This window comes from Capra hircus, chromosome 8 (assembly GCF_001704415.2).
Source record: "Capra hircus breed San Clemente chromosome 8, ASM170441v1, whole genome shotgun sequence".
Taxonomy (NCBI): domain Eukaryota; kingdom Metazoa; phylum Chordata; class Mammalia; order Artiodactyla; family Bovidae; genus Capra; species Capra hircus.
In genome coordinates, this window is record NC_030815.1 from 105,087,554 (window position 1) to 105,114,146 (window position 26,593).

The 26,593-nt window shown below is 48.5% G+C and overlaps 1 protein-coding gene across 1 annotated transcript in view; it reads left to right on the plus strand.

Annotated features, from left to right (window-relative positions):
* Positions 1–26,593, plus strand: part of PAPPA (pappalysin 1) — a 259,119-nt gene that overhangs the window by 19,220 nt on the left and 213,306 nt on the right. The window contains exon 2 of the mRNA XM_018052683.1: positions 14,223–15,285. Coding sequence (XP_017908172.1) covers positions 14,223–15,285 — 1,063 coding nt within the window. The remainder of the gene's footprint in view (positions 1–14,222; positions 15,286–26,593) is intronic.

The window sequence follows — 26,593 nt, forward strand, 5'->3', positions numbered from 1 at the left end:
TTTAAATAGTAGGTTCCCTTCCCACTTAGGTCACCACAGACCACTGGGTAGAGTTCCCCGTGCTGTAGACGGTTCTCAGCAGTTATCTGTTTTATACTTAGGCCCTGGGTCAGGAAGGTCACCCGGAAGAGGGCATGGCAACCCACTCCAGGATTCTTGCCTGGAGAGTCCCATGGACAGAGGAGCCTGGCGGGCTATAGTCCATAGGGTCGCAAAGAGTCGGACACGACTGAGCGACTAACACTTTTACTTTCCGCTTTCTACATGCTAGTGTTTATATGTCAGTTCCAGTCCCCCAGTTCATCCCCCTCCCCCTCCCCCTTGGTATCCATAAATTCATTCTCTACATCTGTGTCTCTGTTTCTGCTTTGCAAGTAAGTTCATCTGTACCATTTCTCTAGGTTCCACATATAAGCGATGTTTACTATTTGTTTTTTTTCTTTCTGACTTGCTTCACTCTGGCTGACAGTCTGTGGGTTCTATCCACATCTCTGCAGATGGCACGATTTTGCTGCTTTTATGGCTGAATAGTATTCTGCTGTATATATATACACCACATCTTTATCCCCTCCTCTGTTATGGACATTTAGGTTGTTTCCATGCCCTGGCTATTGCAAATAGTGCTGTAATCAACATTTGGATGCATGGATCTTTTTGGATTATGGTTTTCTCCAGGTATTTGCCCAGGAGTGGGATTTCAGGGTCGTACGGTAGTTCTATTTTTAGTTTTTGAAGGAACCTCCATGCTGTTCTCCACAGCGGCTGTACCAGTTTACATTCCCACCAACAGTGGAGGAGGGTTCCCTTCTCTCCACACCCTCTCTAGCATTTACTTCTTTCATATTTGGTTTCCCCTTTGACCTTGCAGGGTCCTTGGCCTTCTCCCCTCAGTCTTTTCTCTGTTCCAGAGTCTTTGAGTTCCTCAACACCTTTTATAGCTAGAGAGGAAACTCTAGCCTGTCTGTGTTATTGATCTGCTTGTTTTTATGCTTTTTTGTTTAAAAAAAAAAAGGTCACCTATTTCAAACCTTCTGTTTAAAAATCCACTAAAGATTCCACAGGAGCTTGAATTAAAAGCTCAGTTCATTTCATGCATTCAGTGATTATACATCGGCTCTAATTTGTTTCAGGTCCCAGGCTCAGTACTCAGGGTAGGAAGTCACAGGTGATACAACACTGCACCTCAAGAGTTTGTGTGATAGAAGATCAGAGTTAGGGAACAACTTAGAGATTCAACTCCCCACCCTCTCCTGGTTGAGTAAACGAGAGGACCAAGCCCGGGAAGGTAGCTGATATTTGATCAAGGTCAGCTAGAGAGCAAGCTCAAAGCTGAGCTAGATCATTCTCCACCTAGTGGAATAAAATTCAAAATCTGAAGTCCTAGTGAATGATTAAATACCACCTACCCATCTGGAGTTTTAAAGAGTTCTTTTGATTTGAGTCATAATTTATGATTTTTTTACTGGATAGTTAAACAATAGAAAACTCATATCTGAAAAGTATATCAGCCCTCATTTCAAAATTTTTGCTTACATCCCATGCCTTTCATTATAAGTCTTTAAGGCTGAAGGGCTCGGGATTGCCCACAGGTACTGGACAGGGTGTCCCGAGAAAGGAGTCTGGTTCTTTCAGCTCTGTGACTCTATCAGTAAGAGCATCATGAAATCCCTAGCTGATGATCCCTACCCCGATGGACTCTGTTTCTGAAAACCCACCAAAGAGTCCCTGTTTATGGAATAAACTTCCAGTCTCTCCGTCTGGCATGCCCCACCCTGCACAATCTAGCTATGCCATTTCCCTCTAAGAGCTCCCTCAGTGCCATCAAAAGCAGATGTCTTCTCCATCTCCAGAGTCACCTTCCAGTGACCACAGCTCTTGACTGCTAGAAAGCTGGTCTGCCCAGCCTTCCACCCCTACCCCTCCTCTCCCGCCAAATTCCTTATGCAAGCTTAATTATGTCATTCATCCAAGAAAACTTCCCGGAGCCTTCTTGTCTGAATCAAGTGTTCCCTCCGCTGAGCTCTTTGGCTTATACCTCCACTAGAACTTACTCTATTATGCTTTATTTATTTATAATTAACTGTCCTTTGTCCTCATGTAGTCAGTTTTCCCCTGACTGGCCAGCCTAATTCAGAACTTAGGAACCTGAACCCTCGAGATCCATTGCCTGGGTTTGAATCCCACCTCTGTTATTTGCGAATTACTCTGGCTTGGGCTTGTCTGAGTGTCAGTTCTCTCATCTGTAAAGTGGAGGTAACAGTGCTCCGGATATGGTGAAGGGAACCTGACCTGCTCCACACAAGGAGCCAAGCACGGTACCTGGCACGCGGCACGCACTTGGCAAACATCCAGTCCCACTGCCGGGCCCCCACACCACCCCCGCTTTGGAGAGTGATTCCAGATGCCCCCAGCCCAGCAAAGCAGGGATCTGCCTGTCTGGCCACATCCCTTTCTCGTCTCTGGCTGCCTTCTCACTCCCTGAAAGGCTCGCCCCTAGCTGTGTGCGCCAGGGTGAGGTGACAGCAGGCCCGCCCCAGAGGAGCTTTTGTGTCCAGAACGCAGCCCACACTGTCTTGGGTGTGTTTTCACATAACTTGTTGTGGGCCTCCGCCGGTTAGGAAAGTCACATCACTGGACTTGCCCGTGTGGGAATCCTCTGTATCCCTCCGAGCTCCCTGGATTGGCAGGCAGCAGTCACTCAAAGCCGCCTCCGATACTATTCTATAGATGAAGACCCGTCTTCTTCTAGATGGACCCAAGGCCGATTCATCCATTAGCTGCAGTTGACGCAACGCCTGAGGTCCACAGCACTTTTAAGAGGCCCATAAAAATGGCTTCATGGTTTTTTTTAAGTCAGGAGGAAAAAGCTAGTATAATAATACGTATATGATAATGAAACCACCCTTCATTATATATATTTAAATATGTAATATAAAGATTATATAAATCTTTACCCTTTACACCCTTCATATGTATATAAAAAGATTATATACATCTTTATACCAATGCAGTCATAAAGTATAATTATATATATTTAGGGAGAAAGAAAAAGCCTCCAGGGTCCATGAAAGTCATGACGCTACCCCAGATGGAAGGAATTTGCACCAGATCAATAGTACCTTAGTGGCAAATCAGGACACAAGTTCATGTCTCATCACTCCCAATTTAGAAATCTCCCTACATTTGAAGAAAAGCCCCAGAAGCGATTTCACCACGATCTTCTTTCAGAGATGAGAAAAGGAGGCCAGAGAAAGCACGACTTGCCTCAGGTCACACAACTTAGTCGCACAGCAAGCGTCTTTCCTGACCTCTGGTTGCTCTTTTCAGTATTTTACGCAATCGACCTGGTGCCCACCAATGCCAACCTCCTACTCGAAGGATAGACATTTGAGGCCCTGGAGACAGAGGGGCTTACTCATTGTCACCAGGATGCCTGCTCTGCCTCCAAGTCAGGACTCTTACTCCAGTACTACAAAGATGAGTCCAAACCTCAGAATCCTCCGTTTGAGTTTCTTCACAAGTATTAGGCATTTATTTCATTCATTCAGTCACTGCTCATTCATCTGTCCAACAAATGTTGATTGAGTACTTAGGTCCTCAGCAGCCTCTCAAGGCTCTAAATGCAGAGATGTAAAGAGATGTACTCTTTACCTTCTCAGAGCCTCATTTCCCCCATTTGTGTGAATTGTGAACATAACATCTTAAAGAGAGTTCTTGGGAGAAGTGAATGAAATAATTAAGGTCCTTTGTACACGTTAAAACTCCAAGGAGTCTTAAGAATGCTTCTTGTGTTATCACTGACAGAGTGTGTAATTAACATAAGGAAGAGTAAAGTGTTGAGTATATGAGAAAATAAGTATTAAGTAAAAAATAATTTCTGCTTATATTTAGCCATAGAAAACTTAAGGCATTGGCTAAGCATCTGGCTTTGGAATCAAAGAGCTGGCACCAAATCCTGTTTGCGTTATTGTTGACCTTTGCCCAGTCAGTCCACCTCTGAGCTTCAGTTTCCTTACCCGTAAACTGGGACCAAGAGAACTTATCCTGTAGAGTAGGTATAGTAATTCAGTGAGCTGATGCACATAAAGGTCTTGGTCTTGTACGTGGCACACTATCGATAGTGGCTCTGTTGATTTCTCGGGAGGTTCATGCGGCTTGGAGAGCCATTAGAACAAATCAGGTCCTAGGGATAATGTGAGGAGGCAGACATTGGTGGTAGTAGATCTTCCTAATTGCATAGTATCAACTCGTATTGTATCTGTGTTGCCTTAACAGAAGGACTGGCGCTAACATTAAGAGTCAGCAGGTCTCTCAGCAGAGGGTATATCTCCATACTTGAACGTCCAGCTGGGTCCTGATACAGTGGATGCCTGGTGACTGTGTGTTGAAAGAATTGGTGAATGGACAGATTAATAAATCAGAAAGGACTTGAGGATGTTGATTTAGGGAAAAGAAGAGCCAAGGATAACACAGTGAAAAGCCTCAGACAGCTCTAGGGCTCCCTTGGGTAAAGCGCACTGAATAACTCTGTGGGTTCCTGCAGTCCAGATCCCGCACCACTGTGTGGAGAGGAAAGGGAAGCGATTTTGGCTCACTCTGGGTGAGCACTGGGGCTTCCCAGGTGGTGCTAGTAGTAAAGAATTCACTTGCTAATGCACGAAATGAGGGTTTGATCCCTGGTGGAGAAGATCCCCTGGAATAAGGAGCGGCAATCCGCTCCAGTAGTCTTGCCTGGGAAATCCCGTGGACAGAGGGGCCTGGTGGGCTACAATCCATGGGGTTGAAATGAGTCAGGCACGGCTGAGCATACTGGTGAGCACCAAGAAATGCCCCAAGGTGCAAAGGCCTTGTTCTTCAGGGGTTCAGAAGTTGTCTGATTCTGGAGCTACACAGTCACTTGTAGAGATGTACAGGTGATTCAGACGGGAGGTTGGGTGTTAAAAGCTGTTGAATGATTTTTGAGGGAGCCTCCAGTCCTGACTGTGCCTGATTCTGTGAATGTGAAGGGTGAGCTTGGGGCTGCTGCGAAGAGTGTGGGCGGCAGGGGGCTTTGGCTTGAGGGTTTTCTGAGAAGCAATGTGATTATCTCTGAAGTTAGTGGGTCTTCATCAAAAAGACCAAAGGTCAGCGCTCTTCTGTGGGGCAATTTAATGTCAGCACCAGAGTCCACTGGGGAAACTTTTAAGGGTGAACAGAAGAAAACATGTAACTCTTCCTCCTCCTCCACTCTTCCCCTCCTCTTCATCCTGACTCCTCTTCCCCTCCACCCCTGCCTCCTTTTCTTCCTTATCTTCTTCTCCCTCTCCCCCTCCCACTTCCTTTTTTAAAGCCCTTATGAACCAATTTCAATGACAACGTGTGAAAAAGAGAGTGATGAACAGGTCTCTCTCTTTCAGAGAACAGCCTCAGAAAGGATAAAGTTTAACCAAACAGAAGAAGGGGGAAAATGGTCCCAATTTGGAGGAAAAGGCACAGACGTTTATCATTAATACTGATTAAACAGCATAGCTAACATTTATCATGTGCTATGCAGATGAGTATTTGTATTCTCTAACTAAATCCTCAAAATGTCACTGTGCCTTAAGTACTGTTATTATCAGTTTACAGTTGAGAAAACTATCAGGGAGGTGAAGGGATTTTGCCCAAGGCTACAAGCTAACAAGCAGCAGAGCTCGGATTCCAACAGTTAAGTCTCCACAGTACAAATGCTTCAGTTCAGTTCAGTTGCTCAGTCATGTCCGACTCTTTGCTACCCCCTGGACTGCAGCACGCCAGGCCTCCCTGTCCATCACCAACTCCCGGAGCTTCCTCAAACTCATGTCCATCGAGTCGGTGATGCCATCCAACCATCGCCAGCACCCATGTGCCAAGTCTGGATGCGCTTATTATCTCTTTAGTTCCCCCTCCAACCAGCAGAGGTAGATCGCATCATCCCCATTTTACAGATGAGAAGACTGATTCTAAGAGAGAGATGCTCTGACTCTCCAAGCGTCACGCTCATGCACGGCAGAGCCAGGACCTGAACACATGCTTGCTCGTCTCTAGAACTCTGACCGTGCTATATTCACAGAGCCTGCTTTCATGTGAGTGAAGGAGACAGCCTGGAGAGCCACAGTCTAGAGGGAAACACAGATGCACCTTGGGCCCCTAAAAGCACTTTGCCATCCCCAGTGTGTTATGTAAGTCTGTGTATTAATACAGAAAATGGATTTTTAGGAACCCTTAGACATACTCTTGTTCACCTTGCCTTACATCCAAATGGCCTTAAACAGTTTACAAGGAAATATGCATCCATTTATCTCCTTTCTCTCTCTCTCAAAAGAAAAAAAAAAAAAAAAGACCTGTGAAGTATACAGAATGAGACTGTTTAATCCCTGGAATACAAATGGGAAAACAGCCTCAGAGAGTTGAATGAGCTCATCCAAGGTCACAAGGCTAGTGTAAAAAAAAGAAGAAGAAGAAGTGAGTGGACCGATAATATCAGGGACTTTTTGGGCGATGGTTCCCAGCAGGGAAGAAGGCCACAGGCAGGGAGCAGACACAGGCGCTGCCATGGATGCTGGTCACGCTGCTCCGCCTAGACCTGATCTTGACCTTGTGAATTGCCCCAAAGGGTCACTCTTGATATCCCAGCCTCTCACACCCGGAGGGAGAGACAGCCAGAACTCAGCAGAGTGTGGAGAAGCCTCTAGCCAAGTGTGATTTCCTCCAAGCCTTCTCCTTCCACTGAGCCTAAGCGCCATCCTTTGAGCCAAGGTACACCGGCCTGGAGGAATGGGGATGCTGAAGTCCCTCGGGCACCTGCCTGGTGCTGCTGAGTCCTCCAGGGTCACCCTGGTGGTCCTCCCCCACCACTGAACCAAGTGCAGGGGCCATGGGTATACTTAACCCGAATCTGTCTGTTTTAATCACCCTCCTCTAGACAGATAAAAGCTTTCCATAGGATTGCTCTCTCAAGCATTTCTCTGTGGCTTTGATACCAGCCATTAAACCATGGAAGGGAAAACAAAACAAACAAAAAAAAGGACCAGCTTCAACTTTTAGCTTTTAATTTTTTTTTAGCCTCCTGAAAGAAACCAGATTGTTGACCTAAATTCCCCCTTTCATCCCCACATCCTCTCACCTCTGCTCGTATTCCCCTGGCTGAGGTTCCACAGCTAGTGGACATCCTGAAGTTGGAGGGCCTGAAATGGCCTTCTTTTTCCTCCTCCCCACTCCTCCATGACCTTATATTCCCTTCAGTAGGAACTGAGGCAGGGACGTCTGAAAGACCTGAGATCTCAGAGTTACAGAGGGTTTCAGGTGGAAGGGACCTCTGTGGCCGTGTGATACAACCCTCCTGTTTCATAGGGGAGGATTTGAGGATGCCCTTGCTGGGGAGACTGCCCACCCATTGACATATAGCAGCAAAGTGGCAGAGCTGGGACACTAGAACCTTGACCGTGGGCTAAGAGATTTCTTCCCCCTGAAGGAGAACATCCCAGAAGACAGCTCTGGCTTTAGAGTTAGCCCAAGTGGGATTCTCCCACTCTCTAGCTGAGATCCTTGGAGAGAAGCCAATTAGCTTCTCTGCACCTGTTCCTTCTCTGTCAAGGAAGATCAGTCAAGCCCACTTCACTGGGTTCTTATGAGCATGGAAGGGGATGTCTGTGCTTAGCCGAGAGACCACTACATTGCCCGTTATTATTATCATTACAGTTTTCCCTTGGTATCCCCAGTGCATTTGTTCCCAGACCCACCGTAGTTACCAAAAGCTGTGGGATGCTCAAGTCCCTTGTACACAATGACATAGAATTTGCGTCTGGTCGACACACATCCTCCTGTGTACATCAGCGCTAGGCTACTTAAAATGTCTTATGCAATGTAAGTACCAGCGCATGTCAAGGTCCTCCTAGCGGAGGTCTGGCTCAGCTGTAGGGGAACTGAACTTGAAATCAGGAGTCTTGAATTCCACTCATCCTCCCAGTTAGTGGTGTGTGACCTTGGGCAGGTTGACCTCACCCCTCTGAGGCTCAGTTTTCTCATCTGTAAACAGCGCCTGTTATACAAGGTTGCTTGTGAGGGTCATAGGAGACGTCTTGGCCCAAGAGCAGCTAGGCACATGCTCAGTGCACAGCAGGGGCTCTAGCTGGAGCGCAGAAGCAGCTCTTTCCTGGGAGGAGCATTTCCTGTGAGGCGACCGCACCAGCCATTTTTATATCCTCGCAGTACTTGCCCTGCCCACAGTAGGAGTGAAGCTGAGACAGTGAGTTGTAACCAAGAAGGATACTGAATTGAGTACAAAGCAGCAAATGATTTTAGAGAAACTTCAGGGGGAGAGCTTAAAAAAAACTTGTTGAATGGCAGTATTATAGTTTGCTAGGATTACCACAAACACAGCACCATGACTTACTGGCTTAAACAACAGAGATCTATTTTGTCACAGCCCTAGAGACTAGGAGTCTGGGATCAAAGTGTCTGCAGGGTTGGACTTTCCGAGTCCTCTGCCCTTGGCCTATACAGGGCACCTTTTCCATCCCATGTCTTCATGTTGTCTTCCCCTTGTATCTGAATCTCTTCCTCTTAGGACAACCATTATATTGGATTAGAGCCCAACGCAATAACCTCACTGTAGCTTAATTATCTCCTTAAAGACCTATCTCTAGATAAATTCACGTTCTGAGGGATGAGGGGCTAACCTTCCACCTAGGAGTTTTTTGAGGGGAAGACGTTTCAGCCCATGCAGGTGGAATGGAAGATGGGAGGCAGCCAAAAGCAGGACAGCAGCCTTGAAGTAAAGCTGAAGAACACTGCAATATAGAGCTTGTGCAATGGAGCAAAGCTGAGTCAGAAGCCCATAGGCAAGGAGGCTAGTAACGGAGGTTCAGATGCTGAAGGACAAAGCAGGGAGGCACCCCAAACTCCAGATAGGCAGCCAGGCCCGGGCAGGTCTCTGGTCCCAGTAAAGCGAGGCAAGGCAGGCAGAACCAACGAAAAGCTAATTGTAAAGAGCCACTGATTCTTAGTCCAGAATTGAGCATCAGGCAGAAGAATGACACGGAAAGCAGCCTTTTTGCGGTTCAATTCCACTTGCTTGTGCTGGTGCTATTGAACTTGCAGAAATGTTTCTGGAGGGTGTGGGGCATGTCTTCAGATAGCCCAGGATAATGTGTGTGCCACTTGGCACTTGGTGCAGTAATGTGATTAAGAAGTGGGGTCTGGGACTCGTATGGACATGGATTCTAAGCTGTGTTGCTTTGGACAAGCTGCTAACCTTTCTGAGCCTCTGTTTTCTCTGCAGAATGGGCTGCACTGGTAGTTTTGTTGTGAAGACCAAGTGAGAGAATGTAAAGCACATGGCGCTTAGTACACTCTAAACAATGTGATTATATTAATCATATGATGGTGCTCTTATAAGGAACAGAGTGATAGAGAAGTGTCCCCCTGCTTCCCTTCTCTTGCCTACCGTGTTTGCTCCCTCCCTTCCTTTATTTTATAATTTTAATGATAGACTCTATGCAGCACCTGCAAGGTACCAGATACTGTGTTGGATGTTGGGTGTTTAGAAATGAACCAGAGAGAGATATACTCAGGAAGCAGAATGCGTAATTACCAAACAGATGTCTTTTAGGACAGGGAGGAGCGTGATCAATGTGTGGGAGGAAGACCCATCTACACCTGGGCTGGAGTGGCGTGGTCACACCACACTGCCCTGGCGCAGTGACAGTGCAGGGATCCTGGGAGTGATCCTGACTCCAAAGCCTGGACAGCTCACCCCAGGTGGCCCGGGCAGAGGTTTTGGGAAACTCCCTGCAAGCCCTTCTGCGTTTGAACTTGCCCCATTGTGCATGCCCTCTACCTCTGGGGTGAATTGAGACCAGAAAAAAAAAAAAACAGAGAGAGAGAGAGAGAGACAATAAAAATAAATAAACATCAAGCTTCTGCTGGGCTGTGCAGCCCTTTCACAGCAAATCTGGCTGCCAGAAGATAGGGACACATTCGAGAGACTAGGGTTCAAGCGTCTGATGCTGGTCATGAGACCCAGGGCAGCCTCCTTCCTGGGCCTCTACTTCCTCATCTATGCAGGTGCCCCGGACGGTCATTGGCTGGTGAATGAATGGGCTCTGGCACTTTCATTGCCTGCTTCCACCTGCTTGCAGCTTTGAGGCAGGCTTATGCTCATTAGGCTTAGATGGTGTGCAGGATTGCCTGTGGCCATTCCATGAGGATGTGTCCCCCGGGATCAACCTCTAGTACCACCCAGATGGTACCGACATTCAGACTGACTCTTACTGTTTCTTTCACTCTGTCTCTATCTTCCTGGAGAACCGCGGGGAAGGATGAGGTGGAGGGGTCCTGGCATTCACCCATGTCCTCCAGAGAACACTGTTCCATGTCTGGTGTGGAGACATGCAAAGGACGCGTCCTCTAAGCACACAAGAACTGGGAATGACGTGAGGCATCCGATTCAAATCAACACGCATTTTTGAAGCGTCTCTTCCTTACAAGGAACCATTCTCACAGGGAACAAAAGAGCTCTTAAACTGTAGCAGGGAGATCGTTTACTCCCAACTCCTCCTTTCTCAGAAAAGGGAAATAAGGCCTGGCAGCCAAAGGGGCAGGGTGACTTGTCCCCAGCAAGGTCATGCAGCAGACCAGGAGCCCAGACCTCTGGTCCCAGGTCTCCGGCTCCAGGCTGGTGAAACAGCGGTGTCTCCCATCCAGCCCTCTGAAATGTGACTGCTGTTGATTACTTCATTTGCCCAGAAATAAATCCCATTCACCACTACACCCCATCCCCCCCATCCCTATTGAAATTCAGTGATTTCCTTTCACCACTAACACCCCAGGTAAATATTTCCCTCTGAACTTCTGAAGCCACTGCTTCAAGGTTCTCGTTTCCCTTACTGTGTTTCCTCTTGGTTCCACTGAAACCCTCCCTTTGCCCTTCCTCTCTGCCTCCTGGGGCTAAGCTGCCTCTTGGTCCTCCGCTCTGTGTCGCAGAGTCAAGCCTTTCTCATTGATTCCCTCTTTTCTCTCAATTGCAAACAGAGGTGGCTGAAGCCCGTGTACCCCAGTCCCAGGAAGGTCCTGAACCGAGGGCACCCTGCAGATGTGTACGCATTTTGCCTTGCTGCCCCAGCCAGCCGCCTTCCAAAGGCAACAGCAAAGCCAGGCCTGAGAGCCCCTGGCCAAATAAAAACCTGTAGAGAGAGAGAGAAAGGATCCTGTTTCAGATGTGAATTTTCTTATTAGAAGAATTTTCTGTTTGGGAGGTGTTGGGAGGGTGTTAGCCAGAAGAGGAAGAGAAGGTGAGCAGAGAGGTGGGATGTGATGAGGGCAGGGATGGGGGGGGGGGGTCAAGGGCAGGGGGGTGGGGGGTGAAGTCCAAAAGCCTGTTCTCTCATACTTCCCACAGCTAGCAGTGAAAGACATAGGGGAGCTCATTCCAAATGTGGAGTCAGAGCTTTGGCCTTGGAGAGGTCAGTGGGGAGGTGGCTTTTAACATGCAAGTCTTATAACAGTAGCAAAGCCAAGGAGAGGGGAGGGGGTATGGGTTATGATTTCTGAGTAGAGTCTGCCAGTAAATTTGAGGAGGGCTTGTGCTTTTTTGAGCCCTCATCCTACCAGCTCTTGATACATCAGTCACATCGTCTTTAGGATACCCATTCTCCCTGGTGTTGCTGAATTTTGTTTTTTATCCTTTCCCCCATTTCATCTTTGACATCACTCTGAGATTCTCTAGCATTTTAACAATGTAGTCCCATCTGGACAGCCACGGTGTGCCAAGGATGGTATAGCCACTATGTCTTTTAAGCATGACAACATATGTAAAGAGAGATAGAGAGGAGGGGATTGAGATCCACAGAGGTGAAGCGATTTGCCCCGGATGTACGGCCAGTAACTGTTGTCATCAGAATTACCCTGAGTCCAAAGGTCCTGCTCATTGTATCCAGCCAAGAACACACTCCGTCTTCTGATTCTCTCTGTCCTTTATCCAGGGAGTCATAGATTAGTGCCTCTGATTCTATTTCACCTTTTCTCTTCTCCCACGCTGTTCAGAATCATCCATGTGCGCATTTGCGGGACACTTGCTGAGTGCCTGCTGTGTACACCCCATAGTGCAAGATGCTGGACAGGGTAGAGATGACCCAGACAGAGTCATCATTCTCAAAAAGTGTCATGTCTAGGGGAGATTCCAAAACTGGAGAGTAAATGTACAGTTTCCTAAAAGTACAAAGAATTCAGAGGAGAGAGTGATTATTCCTCACAGGACCATTAGGGAAAGCTTCCTGGGAAAGGTGGTTTCTGTTTTAGCCATTGGGAAACCTGGGGTCACAGAAAATCCCCCGTGGACCAGGCATATGAGGGAAACCTCATTCATTCCCCTCCTTTGCCGGGGAGAGGACCAAGACCCACCAATACGTGGTGTTTCATCAAGGCCTGAGAGCAGGTTGATACTGTAGGAGACCCTGGCCATCACTTGAAAGTTGGTAGAACAGGGAATGCTGATCGGGGAGATGGAGGTGGACTTGGAAGCTTGGCCAAAACTACCATCCATGTCAGCTGCTCACAGATTTACACAAAATCGAAGGCCCCAGTACCCACAGAGAAGTACAAACTGTGTGGGCCTTCTCTATTGATTTTGCTAGACACTCTCTGTGCTCATTTGATGAGCACTAATGGCAGAGGTACAAAGTTATGGTGACCGCAACAATTCTCCAGCTGCAAGTAGGGACTGTCCTCCTAAATGAGCATCTTTCATTCTTTCTCCTATCCCTGCTCTCTCCTCCCACCTAACCTCATACACCATCGAACGCTTAGAATACATTCTTAATTAGAAGGTCCTCTTCCCCATCCAACTGCTTCCTGTGCCAAGGACACTGGGTATATTCCACGCAAGCTGGGAACAGGAGCTGATGAGAGTGAAGAGACTTAGATCCAGAGAGAATCTACTTAGTGACTTCCTGGGGTTTCCAGGCTAAGTCTAGAGAAGTCTAGCTTGGAACTTTCCCAAACAGTCAACTGAAATTTGGGACAACCCAGGCAGGTGTTTTTATGCAGATGGACCCTTGGTGACACTGATGGGGTAGAGGGAGGTAGAGTTAGTGCCTAGGACGGTGATCCTAGGGTCTGATGGATCTAGGATCTAGTTACCAGCCAGTTGACCTTAAACTGTCCCTCTCTTTACCTCCTTCAATTCCTGTTTCCGCCTCTGTTAACTTAATATCATCACCTTGAGGGTGCTACATGGGTTAAGAGAATTAATGCATGTGCAGACCTTAACACAATGCCTCACTTGTGACAGAGGCTTGGTTTTACTTAATGATGGAGTCCCCACCATCTGTTTATGCTAAGAGGATGCCTTTTACTTTTTAAAATGTTAGCATTGATGTTAGAGAAAAGCAGGGTTGAACTGAGTGTCAGGAAATTTGTCAGTGGCTGTGTAACCTAACAAATACCTTCCATTTCCTGAGTCTCAACTCCCTTCACTTTCAAGGGAAGGAGCTGGAATTGGTAGTTTAAAAACCTTTCCAGCTCAGATAGTAAGTGTGCCTGCCTTTCTTTGGGGGTGAACGCCAGAGCTAGTCAGGCCTACTGTTACGATAGAAGCTTTGCAGCCCATGACCGTTACTTCTCCAGGCAACTTTCCTGGCACTTCACCACCTCTGATCATTGATGAGTGCTGGTGGCTGACACACTCCTAGTTATGGTGACTATAGTCGGCGCTGTCGGAATGAGCACCTTCTATGGATCATTTTCTCCCTTTGATTCTTCTCTTACCTCTTCCTCCCACCATGTATGTCATTCTATATTTAAAAGATACTTTTAATTAAAAAGTCCTCTTCCCCATCCAACGGTTTTGCGAAATCAAAGATTTTCATATTTTAATTATTAGTAGTATTACTGTTGTTTCCTTTGGCTCAAGTATGTATTCTGCAAACAAATGTCATTTTTTGTGTGCCCCATACTCAGAACCAGTCAAAGTGAAACCACATGGGTTAAAGTTGTGGTCAGAACCTCCCAAAGCCACCTCATCCATGTTATCCATTCCTGTACCCCTCACCTTGCCCTCAGGCTGGTCCCAGAGGCTCAGTTAGTCACTGCCAGGAGGCCACTGAGCGCAGTTTGTAAACTTCTTCTTCTAGGACATCCTGATAGGAATTTTATCAGAAAGAAAGAACTGTCCCCTCCTTCCTCCACCCTTTATTTATTCATCTTTTTCTTTTGGGGCTACATAGGGCTCTATGACAAATGTTCTTATGCCTCACGTGACCGAGGATGGGTCGTGGGCATTCACACCGTCAGTGACCAAGGCAACAGAGACCCACGCTACTTTTTCTCCTTGAAGACAGACCGGGCCCGGCAAGTGACCACCATCAATGCCCACCGCAGCTACCTCCCAGGCCAGTGGGTATACCTGGCTGCCACCTACGACGGGCGGCTGATGAAGCTCTACATGAACGGTGCCCAGGTGGCCACCTCCGGGGAGCAGGTGGGCGGGATCTTCAGCCCCCTGACCCAGAAGTGTAAAGTCCTCATGCTGGGAGGCAGCGCCCTGAACCACAACTACCGGGGCTACGTGGAGCGCTTCAGCCTGTGGAAGGTGGCCAGGACGCAGCGCGAGATCCTGCTGGACATGGGGACCCGCAGCCCCCAGGGCCCTCTACCTCAGCTCCTCCTGCAGGAGAACTGGGACAATGTGAAGCGGGCCTGGTCCCCCATGAAGGACGGCAGCAGCCCCCGCGTGGAGGTCAGCGGCGCCCATGGCTCCTTGCTGGACACCAGCCTGGAGCCGCCGCTGTGCGGGCAGACGCTGTGTGACAGCCCCGAGGTCATTGCCAACTACAACCGGCTGCCGCGGCTCCGCCAGCCCAAGGTGGTGCGCTACCGCGTGGTCAACCTCCACGACGACGGCCGGGAGAACCCCACGGTGAGCCGACAGCAGATCGACTTCCAGCACCAGCAGCTGGCCGAGGCCTTCAAGCACTATAACATCTCCTGGGAGCTCGAGGTGCTGGAGGTGAGCAACTCCTCCCTGCGCCGCCGCCTCATCCTGGCCAACTGCGACATCAGCAAGATCGGCGACGAGAACTGCGACCCCGAGTGCAACCACACGCTGACCGGCCACGACGGCGGGGACTGCCGACACCTGCGCCACCCCGCCTTCGCCAAGAAGCAGCAGAACGGGGTGTGTGACATGGACTGCAACTACGAGCGCTTCAACTTCGACGGCGGGGAGTGCTGTGACCCCAATATCACCGACGTCACCAAGACCTGTTTCGAGCCGGACAATCTGCACAGGTAAGGGAGTCGAGCTCCTCCCCTTTTTGCCCAGGGGTGTGGCTCCTAACGCCCAATGGGGTTGCGGGAATTTCCCAGTTCACAAGGCAGACTGGACCAAGTAATCACAGGACTGCAGGCAAGGTTGGGCTTCCCAGGTGGCTCTGTGGTAAAGAATCCGCCTGCCAGTACAGGAGAGGCAGGTTGGATCCCTGGGTCAGGAAGACCCCCTGGAGAAGGAAATGGCAACCCACTCCAGTACTCTTGCCTAGAAAATCCTGTGGACAGAGGAGCCTGGCAGCCTGCAGTCCATGGGGTAGCAAGGAGTCCTATACAACTTAGTGACTAAACAAATATGCAGAGTGAGTCCATTACCAGAACATTTCTGCGTCACCTCCTATGGGCTCAGAGGGAGCTCTCAAGATCCTGTCTTCTCAGAGGGCTCAGAGTCTAAAACTGGACGACCGGGGCTGAGTGCTAACAGCTGCAGTTATAAAGCACTCTGCCATCCAGTGCAGTGGTCATTGGCCACATATGACTGGTTTTAAATTAGTGAAAATGAAATGCAGTTTAAAATCCAGTTCTTCCATCACACTAGCCACGTTTTCAGAATTCAGTAGCCACCTGGGGCTAGTGGCTACCATACTGGACACAGTCATATGACCACTTCTGTGCTAGCAGAAGGGTCTGTTGGGCAGTTCTGGTGGAGCTGGGATGGGCTGGGGTCGGACAGACTTCATGCTTTCTCAGTCACTACGTCATGTCTGAATCTGTGGGACCCTGTGGACTGGAGCCTGCCAGGCTTCTCTGTCCGTGGGGTTTTCCAGGCAAGAATCCTGGGTTCAGGTCTCTTCCCTTACTTTGTGACCTCTTACAAGCTGTGCCCTCATCTGTACAATGGGAATGACAGTGGCACCTACTTTGTGAAGTTGCTTTGAGGATCAAATGAGGGCAGGCAAAGCAAGTCTCTTCTAGGGGCTAGCAGGTGACTACCTCTCAATAAGTGCATCTGCTGTTTCTTGAACAATGAAAGGCAGCATGTAGCCTGCATAGGAGGTCAAAGGGGAACAGCTGACTTGCAGCTGGAACATTTTAGGGAAAGCTTAGGTACGGTTTGGACATCAGAGATTGAGTAGATTGAGTTGAGGGAGAAGGAGGATACTCAAGGCAGAGCAGCTTCACATATTGCTGAGAAGAGGGTGGAAAGGGTGAAGGGCAGATTTTCTGTCTAATGCCTGACTTACCCTCTGCCTTGTACTACAACTATGACCAGCAGCCCCCCAAAACACCCAGAGGTGGACCATAGGTGATTGCCATTTGATCTGGGACCCAGGGGGACTAGTTTTAAGTCTGAGAGATAGTCTACATCCACTTTCCTGACTTCCCAGATTCATGCTGAGCTTTTCCATTCTCTCCAGCTCACAGAACCCTGGCCTTGCTGATGGCTTGATTGGTTGGCTCATTTGCCAACCTCTGCGGGTTTTCTGCTGACTCTTCTCTTTATGTCTCTCTCACAAGAGCAAGGGCCTCCCATGCACTGACAAAATACCTATGTGCAGAGGAATGACAGTGCTGGCAAGAGAATGTCATGCCTGGCCCCAAGCCAGAGAGCACGTCAGCTCAGCCTTCTGGCACCAGGCGGGCCCCTGGACTCTCACCTTGGCTCAGAGATGGGAGCAGCCCATGTAGGAAAAGCCTTGGTGTGTGGCAGGTTCCTTCCAGGTCACAATGCACTTTCATCTCTGCTCTAGTTAGGCTTTGATGGCATTTGATGAGAATGACTGAACAGAGTTAGCATTTTGTATTTAACTGATAGGGCCTTCGAGAGTGAAATGACTCAACCAAGGTCCCAGGTCAGGAAAGACATTTGGCTAAATCACAAATGCAGGACTTCTGAGATGAATGTGATGTATGCTCTCCCGAGCCAGACCCCAGGAGTTCCTGGGGTGCCCAGGGAGAGTGGGCGTGGGAGGATAGATGAAGCGCCAGGAATACTGGAAGCCATTTATCTGTTTGTCCATTTACCCATTCATTCACTCATGCAACAAATGTTTGTTCAGCACCTTCCCAGTGCCAGGCAGGTAAGCACCCTTATCCCTACTTTGCGGAAGGAAATCCAGGCTTCAGAAGAAGGAAGGGACTGACCCCCAGTCACTCAGCTAAGGCATAGAGAGCTTACATTTGAGTCTTGCTCTGTTGACTCCAAAGTTCCCATGGAAGGGAGGTATTTTGAAATCCAAGGAGCAGTGAGAGGCAGAGTCAAAAAGCAGGAGTGACTGGCGAGGTGGCTTTCGTAAAGCCTTTGGGAGAAAACTGCTGAGTATGATTGGGTCAGGACCAAGGGCAGCTGACCTCTGTGGTTGGGGTGCTGGGGCCGTGGGGCCCGAGGTTCCAGAGAGCTGACCATCAGCAGACCGGGCCAGCAGGTGCCAGCGGCCTCCTCTTTTCTAAGTCACGGGACCGCATGTCCAGAATATCCGTGAGCAGCCATTTGGCAGCGCTGTGACCACTCACACCAGGGCCTGTGCGGTTGCTGGCTGGAAAGTGCTGTGCCCCAGGGAGCCCCACCAGGGATGTTTCACCTCCTGATGAAGCTGGAGGGGCACAGCATTCTGGCTGAATCAGCTCTCCTGTGTGCAGAGAGAAACCTGTGAAAGTTTGCAGAGAAAATACTTGCTTTGTGACTTTAAAAACGAAAGGAGGGAGGGAAGCGGGGAGGAAGAAATGAATGAAAAAGGAAAGAAAGAGGAAAGAAAGGGAGAGAGGGAGCTAGGAAGGATGACACCTGTAATGGAAAATTAGAGTGACATTGTCTTGATGATTTTTAACGAAGAGGTAAACTTGCTTTATACACAAGGTATGCTCCTGCATTGCCTGCCTGCTTCCCAACCTCCCTTTCTCTCCCTGGGTAAAAACAATAAAGATAATATTTCAATTACTACGTCTCAGTCTGTGGTAGAGAACCAGTTTTGTTTCCTCTACGTTGCCAACCAATTCTTTTGTAACATACAACAAAAATGAACTGCTGTGAATGAAGTATCCCCAGGAATGGTGAAGCAGTGTCAGAGTTCCCTAAAAGTTTCTAAATGCTGGCTGTCCGCTTCTGTACTCATTGTGCCATAGACTAATGAGAAGTGGTTGGTGCACAGCTTACTTAGAGTGGCCCCGAGTAAAATTCATCATCCTGACAGCTTATGTAGCAGTTCCTTCGAGTAAAATAAGATCCAGCAGTGATACAGCAGTGCAGACTCCATCAGAGAATTACCATTTCTTCTAACACATTCGAAGTCATTCTTTACCTACTAATCCTTGGGGCCCCTTAGTCCATGTTCTCAGGAGTTCATATGTTACGAAGAGCATCCAGTCCTAGCAGAAGGCTACAGAAGACATCGAAACGATGTCAGATGTCAGACCTAGAAACAGCCTCAGAGATCAGTGGGTCCAAAGCCTGCTTCCCCCATAGAGGGAAGCTGAGGCCTAAGCTCACACAGTCCATTCGTGGTCAGAGTGAGGTTAAGGATCCTCTAGGTTTCTGAGGCCCAGTCATCTGCTGTGATGCAGCTTCTCAGGACTGTGCTGACGTTCTTGCCTTTCACAGATACCTGCTCCCCTACTCTCTGACCTTGCTCTCTTCTTCTGAGCATTTGGGGTCATGAAATGCTGAGATGAGGGAGTCTGGAAGAGAATCAGATAAGGACTTTGCGTGTCCATGAGCCACTGCAGAACCATTAGAGCTAGATTGGCCATGGGTTTTCCTTGTGAAGAGGCCAGGATAAGGACACCTGAATGAGGCTATGCACGAAGAAGGGGGCTGGGGAGTGGATGTGGATGAGTGAACAGAACACTGAGGTGTCCACCAAGAGGAAGCAGCCTCAGCAGGGGGTCGGGGGAGGGGTGGGATGAGGAAGGGCTTGTGGAATAAGGAGTCACTCAGTATGGCTGGGGTCCGGAGCATAAGCAGAAAGGGGTTCAGTTTATCTTGTGAAAAACTCTAGCCTGCCTCTCTCCCTTCTTTCACTTCTTCAGGCCCTCCTTACTTTCTTCCTTCCCTCCCTCCTTCCTTCCTATTTTGTCTTCTTTTCTCTTTAAACGTTGAATGCTGCCTTTGTGTCAGCCCTGTCCCTGCCCTTTTGGAGCTCACCATCCAGTGGATAATCCTGGCTTCCCTGACGGCTCAGACGGTAAAGTGTCTGCCTGCAATGTGGGAGACCTGGGTTCGATCTCTGGGTCAGAAGATCCCCTGGAGAAGGAAATGACAACCCACTCCAGTATTCTTGCCTAGAAAATCCCGTGGATGGAGGAGCCTGGCGGGCTATAGTCCATGGGGTTGCAAAGAGTCGGACACGACTAAGCAGCTTCACTTTCTTTCTTTCTCTTATCCAGTGGATAAGAGAGATGAGCAAACAAGGCATCGCGATCCCTGGTGTGAAAGAAGGACCCCCCCAGTCTCAGCCAAGAGGGGCTGTCTTGGAGGGGAAGCACAGGTCTTTTTATTGGACTGGTCAGTTATAAAAAGACATTCCAGTGACTTGGTCGTGGAGACAAGCCAGGTAGGCAGGACTTCATTTGCAGCCATTAGAAATGTGTGCAAACAGGTTAGAATGTACTTGGTGCATCTTTTTTATAAATGAAATGAGAAACCTGGCTGTTAATAGAAATCCCCAGTGTCAGGAAATCCAGGGGCAGTTGACCCTTTGGGCTGGGCACACTTCATGGTGAGAGGGTGTTGCAACACATCCACCAGGTTCCTGGTGGACCCTCTAGCTGCGCACTCTGGCATCTTTAGGTGAGCTGCGCTTGGACATCTGTTCCTGTGGCGTAGGACAGATAGATACAAGGAGACCTCCCTGATGATGGCTCCCAGGGAAACCTTTTCTTTGTCTTCTCTGCATTATTATTTTTAATGTAACAAGGGCATTCCCCAGGGGCCATGCTTTGTTTTTTTGGCCCCGAGTGGGTGTTGCTGGCATCTTTGGAAAGGGCTGGAATAAGCCTCGAGGCAGTGTCTACATGACCCCTCTGCTAGTGTCTGTCATCCTCCTCAGTCTCCTGCCCCTTATCTGAGGCGAGTAGATGGTTTGCCTTCTAATGAGACCTTTTATTGCGTGTTTTTTTTTTTTTTTACTTCTTTTCTAGAATGATCTCCCAGAGCATGCACTTTCTTCTCTTCGTTCCCTGCGTGTCTAACACAGTTGCGTGGAATCAGGGACTCTCTGAGCTGCAGAGAGTGGTGGAGCGGTCCAGCCCCGGTGCCCATAGATGGGGAGCGGTGAGCTCCCTAAAGGGGCAGTGCTGGCCCAGGCCTTACAGAGAGAGGGGGGCCAAGCAGAGCACAAGTCCTGGGGTCTCGTTTCTCCCTCCCGAGGCATTTCAGTGCCCCCCATTGCCTTGATGTCTTAGCAGCTGGCAACTTGGAAGCACTCTGTTCAGGAAGGCTGTGTTCTTATTCATCATCCCTATTTTGGTGAGAGACTTTGATATCCAAGGGACTGTGAGAAATGCCCTAGGGATCGAAGATATGATCCATGTCCTCAAGGTATCTATGTGCTGTGGTTTAATGACATTTTGTTACAGTCATTCAAGAGATGGCAGGAGAGCAGATGATTCACTTCCAAATGAACCAGACAAATGATAAGACTTGCATGAGCTCTGAGAAAAGGCAGATTCATGGCAGTCAGGAGCAATCAGGAAAAGTTTTCTGGCAGAGAAGGTATACAAACAGGCTTCCAGCATTTGTAGGGGCTGGAGTGGAAGAAAAGAGCAAGGTAGGAGCAGAGAGATGGAGGTGGGCAGGTGTGGGGAGGGTATAAGAAACAGGTGGGGTAGATGCTTGAGGCTTCATGCCGGTAGATGCTCTCTCTTGATCATCAGGTTAAGAACCTCCCACAACCCAACTTAGAAAGAATGAAAGAAGAATTCAGGGGAAACAGATTCGAGCCCTGACGTGGCAGCTTCTTAGCTATGCAAGTCTCTCAATCCCCTCGGGCCTCCATTTCCACATCTGTCCAAAGGGAAAAATAGCAATAATGGTATTTGACCGCCAGGATCACACAACTGCCTCGAGGGTCACACAAAATAACATCTCAGAAAGAGTTCTGGGAAGAGTTAACCAGCACGCAGATGAAAGAAGGCATTGTTGTTTTTTTCTGTAACTTTGTTCATTCTTTTCCAGTAATCATGTAAGAGAAATTGCTTGGAATTTTATAATCAGAATATCGGAGTTTATTTAACGTGACTAACATTCATTAAAGCAATAACAGCAGTCAAGCCTGGTGGACTGGAGAAATGAGGGGTGTTGGAGACTGACCAGGGCTTGGGTCTTGGTTCCTTGTCTGCCTTGGCCCATCTTGCAATAACAGTGACTTGGATTCTCAACGGTCACAGTTGGGTGTGGCATGTCATGAAATTTAAATGAAGCCATGGTGTGTGAAGCACCTGGGCCAGTGCTTGGCACATAGTAGGTGCTGGGAGGCTCCCCTCCCTGCCCCCAGGCACACGTGGGCCCCTCTTCTACCAGCTTTGTCTTATGGAGACTGCAGGCTCATAAAGAAGGTCTGGCTGAAACTGCAGTGCACACACTGAGGCCATTTGTTCAGATTACTTCCATTCTTAAAATACTTTTTTTTTTTTTTTGAGAACTGACCACAGAATTGGTTTTTTAAATGAAGACCACATAACTTCTATCAAATTCATTGAGCTCACACACTAGTTTACTTTGAAAACACCCCAGATGTCTATATTAGAGAATACATCTCTGCAACAGGGAACGATCCCCTCAGTGTTGAGGGGGGTCATAGTGGGTGGGTCACTGATTCAGTTGAAGCTCCGAGATTTCTCGACCATGTCCAGCCCATGTGTATGCCTGAGTGTAGATATGCCAACGCCCCATCCAGGCCCCCTGGTCCACGTGGTCTGGTGTCCTCTGATTCAGTCTGAGATTTCCTCATGCTTTTCTTCTGAACAAAGCCCGCCTTGACTCACAGGTTCCGTCTGTGACCCATGAACACCCGTGACTTTGTTCCTTGAGAGCAGACTAGAGGGGTGATAGAGAGCAGGAGGAGGATTGCTTGTGGCCCCTGAAGACGTGATTAATAAGATGCTCAGGATATTGCGGAAGAGTGAGGGATCGGGCAGTCCAGAAAATAAATAAGAACACAAGTTTCAGAGACAGAGGGGATGTGAATCAAGCCACTTACTATTTCTGTGACCTTGAACTAGTCTTTTCCATAATCAGAGACTCAGTTTTCTCCTCTGTAAAACCAGGAATGAAAGTAACATTGGGTGGTTTTAGAGGATGTCACAGAAGTATACCTGGTCAACCCTTTCAAACAGCACCTGGGACTTAGTGACCTCTCAAAGTAACAATGGTTGTTTGGAAATTTTCTGTCTCTGGGAAACCTTGTGACCTCTAACATGCACACCCCCAAATTCCTAGCCTCTCTCAGATCCTGAGCCTCCTTGCTAGAACCTCCGGGCTGGACTGGGAGTTGGATGTGACCTATTCACTCCGTACTGCCAAGCGCTCTTGGATTTTGACACCTGTCGATTCTGTTTTTAAAAGATTTCCTTTACTCCCAAAGCCCAGCATGTATGAAGTGCTAATATATTCATTTTCCCAAGAGTTAGGCAGCAGGTCACATAGAGTGTATGCATTCCCACCAAAAAACACAGGCCTGTCGGGGTCCCAGGATCCTACCAAGAAATTCACCTGTGAGCATCCTAGGGAGGGGGCAGGGAGCCAGGCTCTCAGGACCCACTGGCCAGGGTAGGGTGGAGCTGGTGTTCTGCCTGCGCCTGGGGATCTGGCCACAGCACACCCACCTGAGCGTGTACAGGTGAAGGTCAGGCCCTTTCCTCTGAGACACACCTGGGAGGCCCCACCAGGAGGGGGCTGCTCCCTCTCTCACCCTTTCCTAGACGTATGTGCCCTGGACAGACAAATGGAGCGCGCAGTGCCCTTTTGAGTGCCTCAGTGGGAGGCGGCTGGGTTTTCTGCACCCTGTGCCTGGCTCGGTCAGCACTCTCATTCTCCTTCCTCCCTCCGCTGGTGACACTGAGCACTTATGACGGCCTCAGCGCTCAGTCAGACGCCCTTCCAGGTTAGGAGACAGAGCGGCTGGACTGTGAGGAAGGGCTGAACAGACATTGGTATAGTTTGTTTCCGTGAAACACGTTTCCCTTGATTGATTTCAGCCCAGCTTGTACCTGCCTGCTTGCAGCTGGCCAGTTTTCCACCTCCTGAGAGGGAACCCCCCCGCCACCTCCACTCTCACCTTCTGCAGACACAAAAGCACTGTGTGGACAGCAGCGTGTAGGTCACGGGTTTGTCTGTAGGCATTGAAGAGGCTCCCGTCCCTTCATATTTATGGAGGGGTGTTTGCTTTTTCTCCATCCCTCTCTGCTTCTCTTTCTCCCTCTTTCCCAGAGTCTGTGTCGTTTTGTGGGTCTGGTGATAATGGGTGGAAGGTGAGGGGGTTTGTGTCCTCCGTTTCAAGCTTCTGATGTTCGTTGATTCCAGCCTTTTTGGAGCTCAGCCAGCCAGCCACAGCTCTCAGACTTGAGCTTGGTGTCTCGCTACTGACCCGTGTTGATGGCCACCGAGGGCAGTGGTGACTGTCACTCCACAAGCCTGGAGTGTCTTAGAATCTTTCAGAGTGGGGGGAAGGCAGACATGAGCGAGTTTGCCTGTGGATGCCAGAGCATGTGGAAGGAAGTGACTAGATCCTTCCAAGTAACTTCAAAGCCAGAACGGAATAAGTCGCTTCTCTGACTTCAAATTCTGCCTCTGTGAAATGGGAGGACTGGGACAGACGAGCTCTGAGAATTGTTGCCTGCTCAGGCATTATGGTCCAGGCTTGTGGGGACTGGGGCTAGAGTGGAAAAAAAAAAAAAAATGGAAGGGGAGAGGTGCTGACTATTGAAAAGTACAAACACATTGACACTGGGGACATTCAGGGAAATGAGAGACAGTCTCTACCTTCAAAGTGTCTGCCAGGCCCCATGTCTAATTGAGCACGACACATAGGGAGCAGCAATGAGGGAACAGTTATACTCTGTGACAAGCTGAAAAAAAACCCCTCCTACTGTCACCCAGTCCCGGCAGAAGCCTCAAGAAAGAGCTCCACCTTGGGCAGTCTGCACCTCTGCTCTTCTCTTTTCCCTCAGGCCCCGAATGAGGCATCCTCTTTCCAAAAATCAATTTGAATTTAATTCTACTTTCGACAGCCTGACATAGAGTGTCATACTTTCCAGCATTATTTCCCCATGTTTGAACCCTGACTTTCACATGACCCTTGGAGAGCTGTCTCTTTTTTTAATCCCTCAAGAGACCCAAGTTTGTGGAAGTTACTAACTAGGCTTGTCCAGGATCATGCAGGGATGGTATGGATCTCTGAGAGATGACACTCATCTCCCAGAATGACTGGGTAGTTCTTACTTTAGATGTGTCTATGATTTGCCTAAGGTTAGGTGATCTGTCTCTCGTATTGTTGGAAGAGGGGTTTGCTATGACCAACATGTTCTCTTGGCAAAAAAATCTCAGTTAGCCTTTGCCCTGCTTCATTTTGTACTCCAGGGTCAAACTGGCCTGTTACTCCAGGTATCTCTTGACTTTCTACTTTTGCATTCCACTCCCCTATGATGGAAAGGACATCTTTTTTGCTGTTGTTCTAGAAGGTCTTGTAGGTCTTCATAGAACCATTCAGCTTCAGCTGATACTGGGAAAGATTAAGGGCAGGAGGAGAAGGGGGCAACAGAGGATGAAATAGTTGGATGGCCTCACTGACTCAATCAATGGACATGAGTTTGAGCAAACTCCAGGATATGGTGAAGGACAGGGAAGCCTGGCGTGCTGCAGTCCATGGGGTCACAGAGAGTCGGACACGACTGAGTGACTGAACGACAACAAGGTGATGTGTATGGGCCCAGACTAATACCCAGAAGCGGCCATATTGACTCACATTGAAGATAATGTTTAATTCTTGCTCAGATCTGCCCAACTATAAATGTGTGGGGTCAATCTTCACATCACTTAAATTTTTAATGGTTATAAATTAGAGTGAAACAACAGTCTAGTGAGATTGCTACCTGTCCTTAGAATTCTGTGGCTGCTACAGCTTGCAACACAGAGGTGATTTGTCTTTATTTAACTGAACATCAAGTGTAAGGCCAACCACAGGGCTGTCGGCGAGCTGTGTATATCCTTCTCAGTGTGGTCAGTTGTATTATTTATCAATTGTGGTTTTGATCCTCTAAGAAGAAAGTGAGGGGGTGGAGAGAGATAGCTGAGGGCCCTGGAACTGTGCGTTACTGTTATGGGAGCAATGCTTCGACGTGCAATCACCATATGACTGTCCTCCTACTTTTGAACACGCCATCACAGTTCAACTGTTGGTCTTCCTTACAGTTCAGGGGATTCTTCAAGTTTCATGATTTCCCTGAAAATCAGTAAACTCAGAGTCCCTGGGGCTATCAAAGCAGAGATGGTAGAACCCCAGGAGAAGATGCTAGGAGAGTGATGGTCGTTCATGTGTGTGTGAGGTGGTGGGGGCCTTGGGGGAGGCATGTCTGCTATGTGCAAGCCCTGTGTGAGGTGCTGGGGTTACAATGAGTGTTTCACAAGATAGGTGTGATTCTGCCCTCAAGGAATTTCCTGTGGGTAAATAAGTAGCTAGTTGAAGAAGCACTGCTATGGAGAAGTCCAAGGTGCTGAGGGAAGCAAGGGTGGGTACCTGACTCATCAGGGGTCAGAGTCGCTTCTAGGCTGGGTCTGGGAGGATGGGGCACATTAACCAAGTGAGTGGAGCTGAGCTTGCCAGGAACCAGGTGTCTGACACTCTGCCTTCTGCTCCACAAGTCTCTAGAAGCCTTTTTCAGGGTGAGAAATGAAAAAAAAAAAAAGGAGCTGAGTAGTTCTTGATAAAAGGTATTCCTTTTAAATCAGTGTCCTTTATTCTGAGATTATTTTGTTCCTTCCTTTAGAGTCTTACATCAGTACCCATTATTTTATGATGGGGGACAGCATGTATGAGAGTTCCACCTTTTGAATACTGTATTTATTTGTCAGAATGAGAGATTGCTACTTTCACGCCAGTTTTTAAGATGATTCAGAGATCTGAGAACCTGTCCATTGATCCTCCCTGCCTCTCTGAATCAGCACCCTCCTCTCCTCCTGTCCATATCCTCAGGATTCTCAATCCCACCCATCTCCTGGTTTCATTAGGATCCTATTCTGCAGGCCCGTGATTTTCCTGGGGGTGGACCTTGACCTTCCGCGTGACATGACAGCCCCAGAAAAAAAGAGCTGGTGGACCTAGAGTTTAGGGCAGCA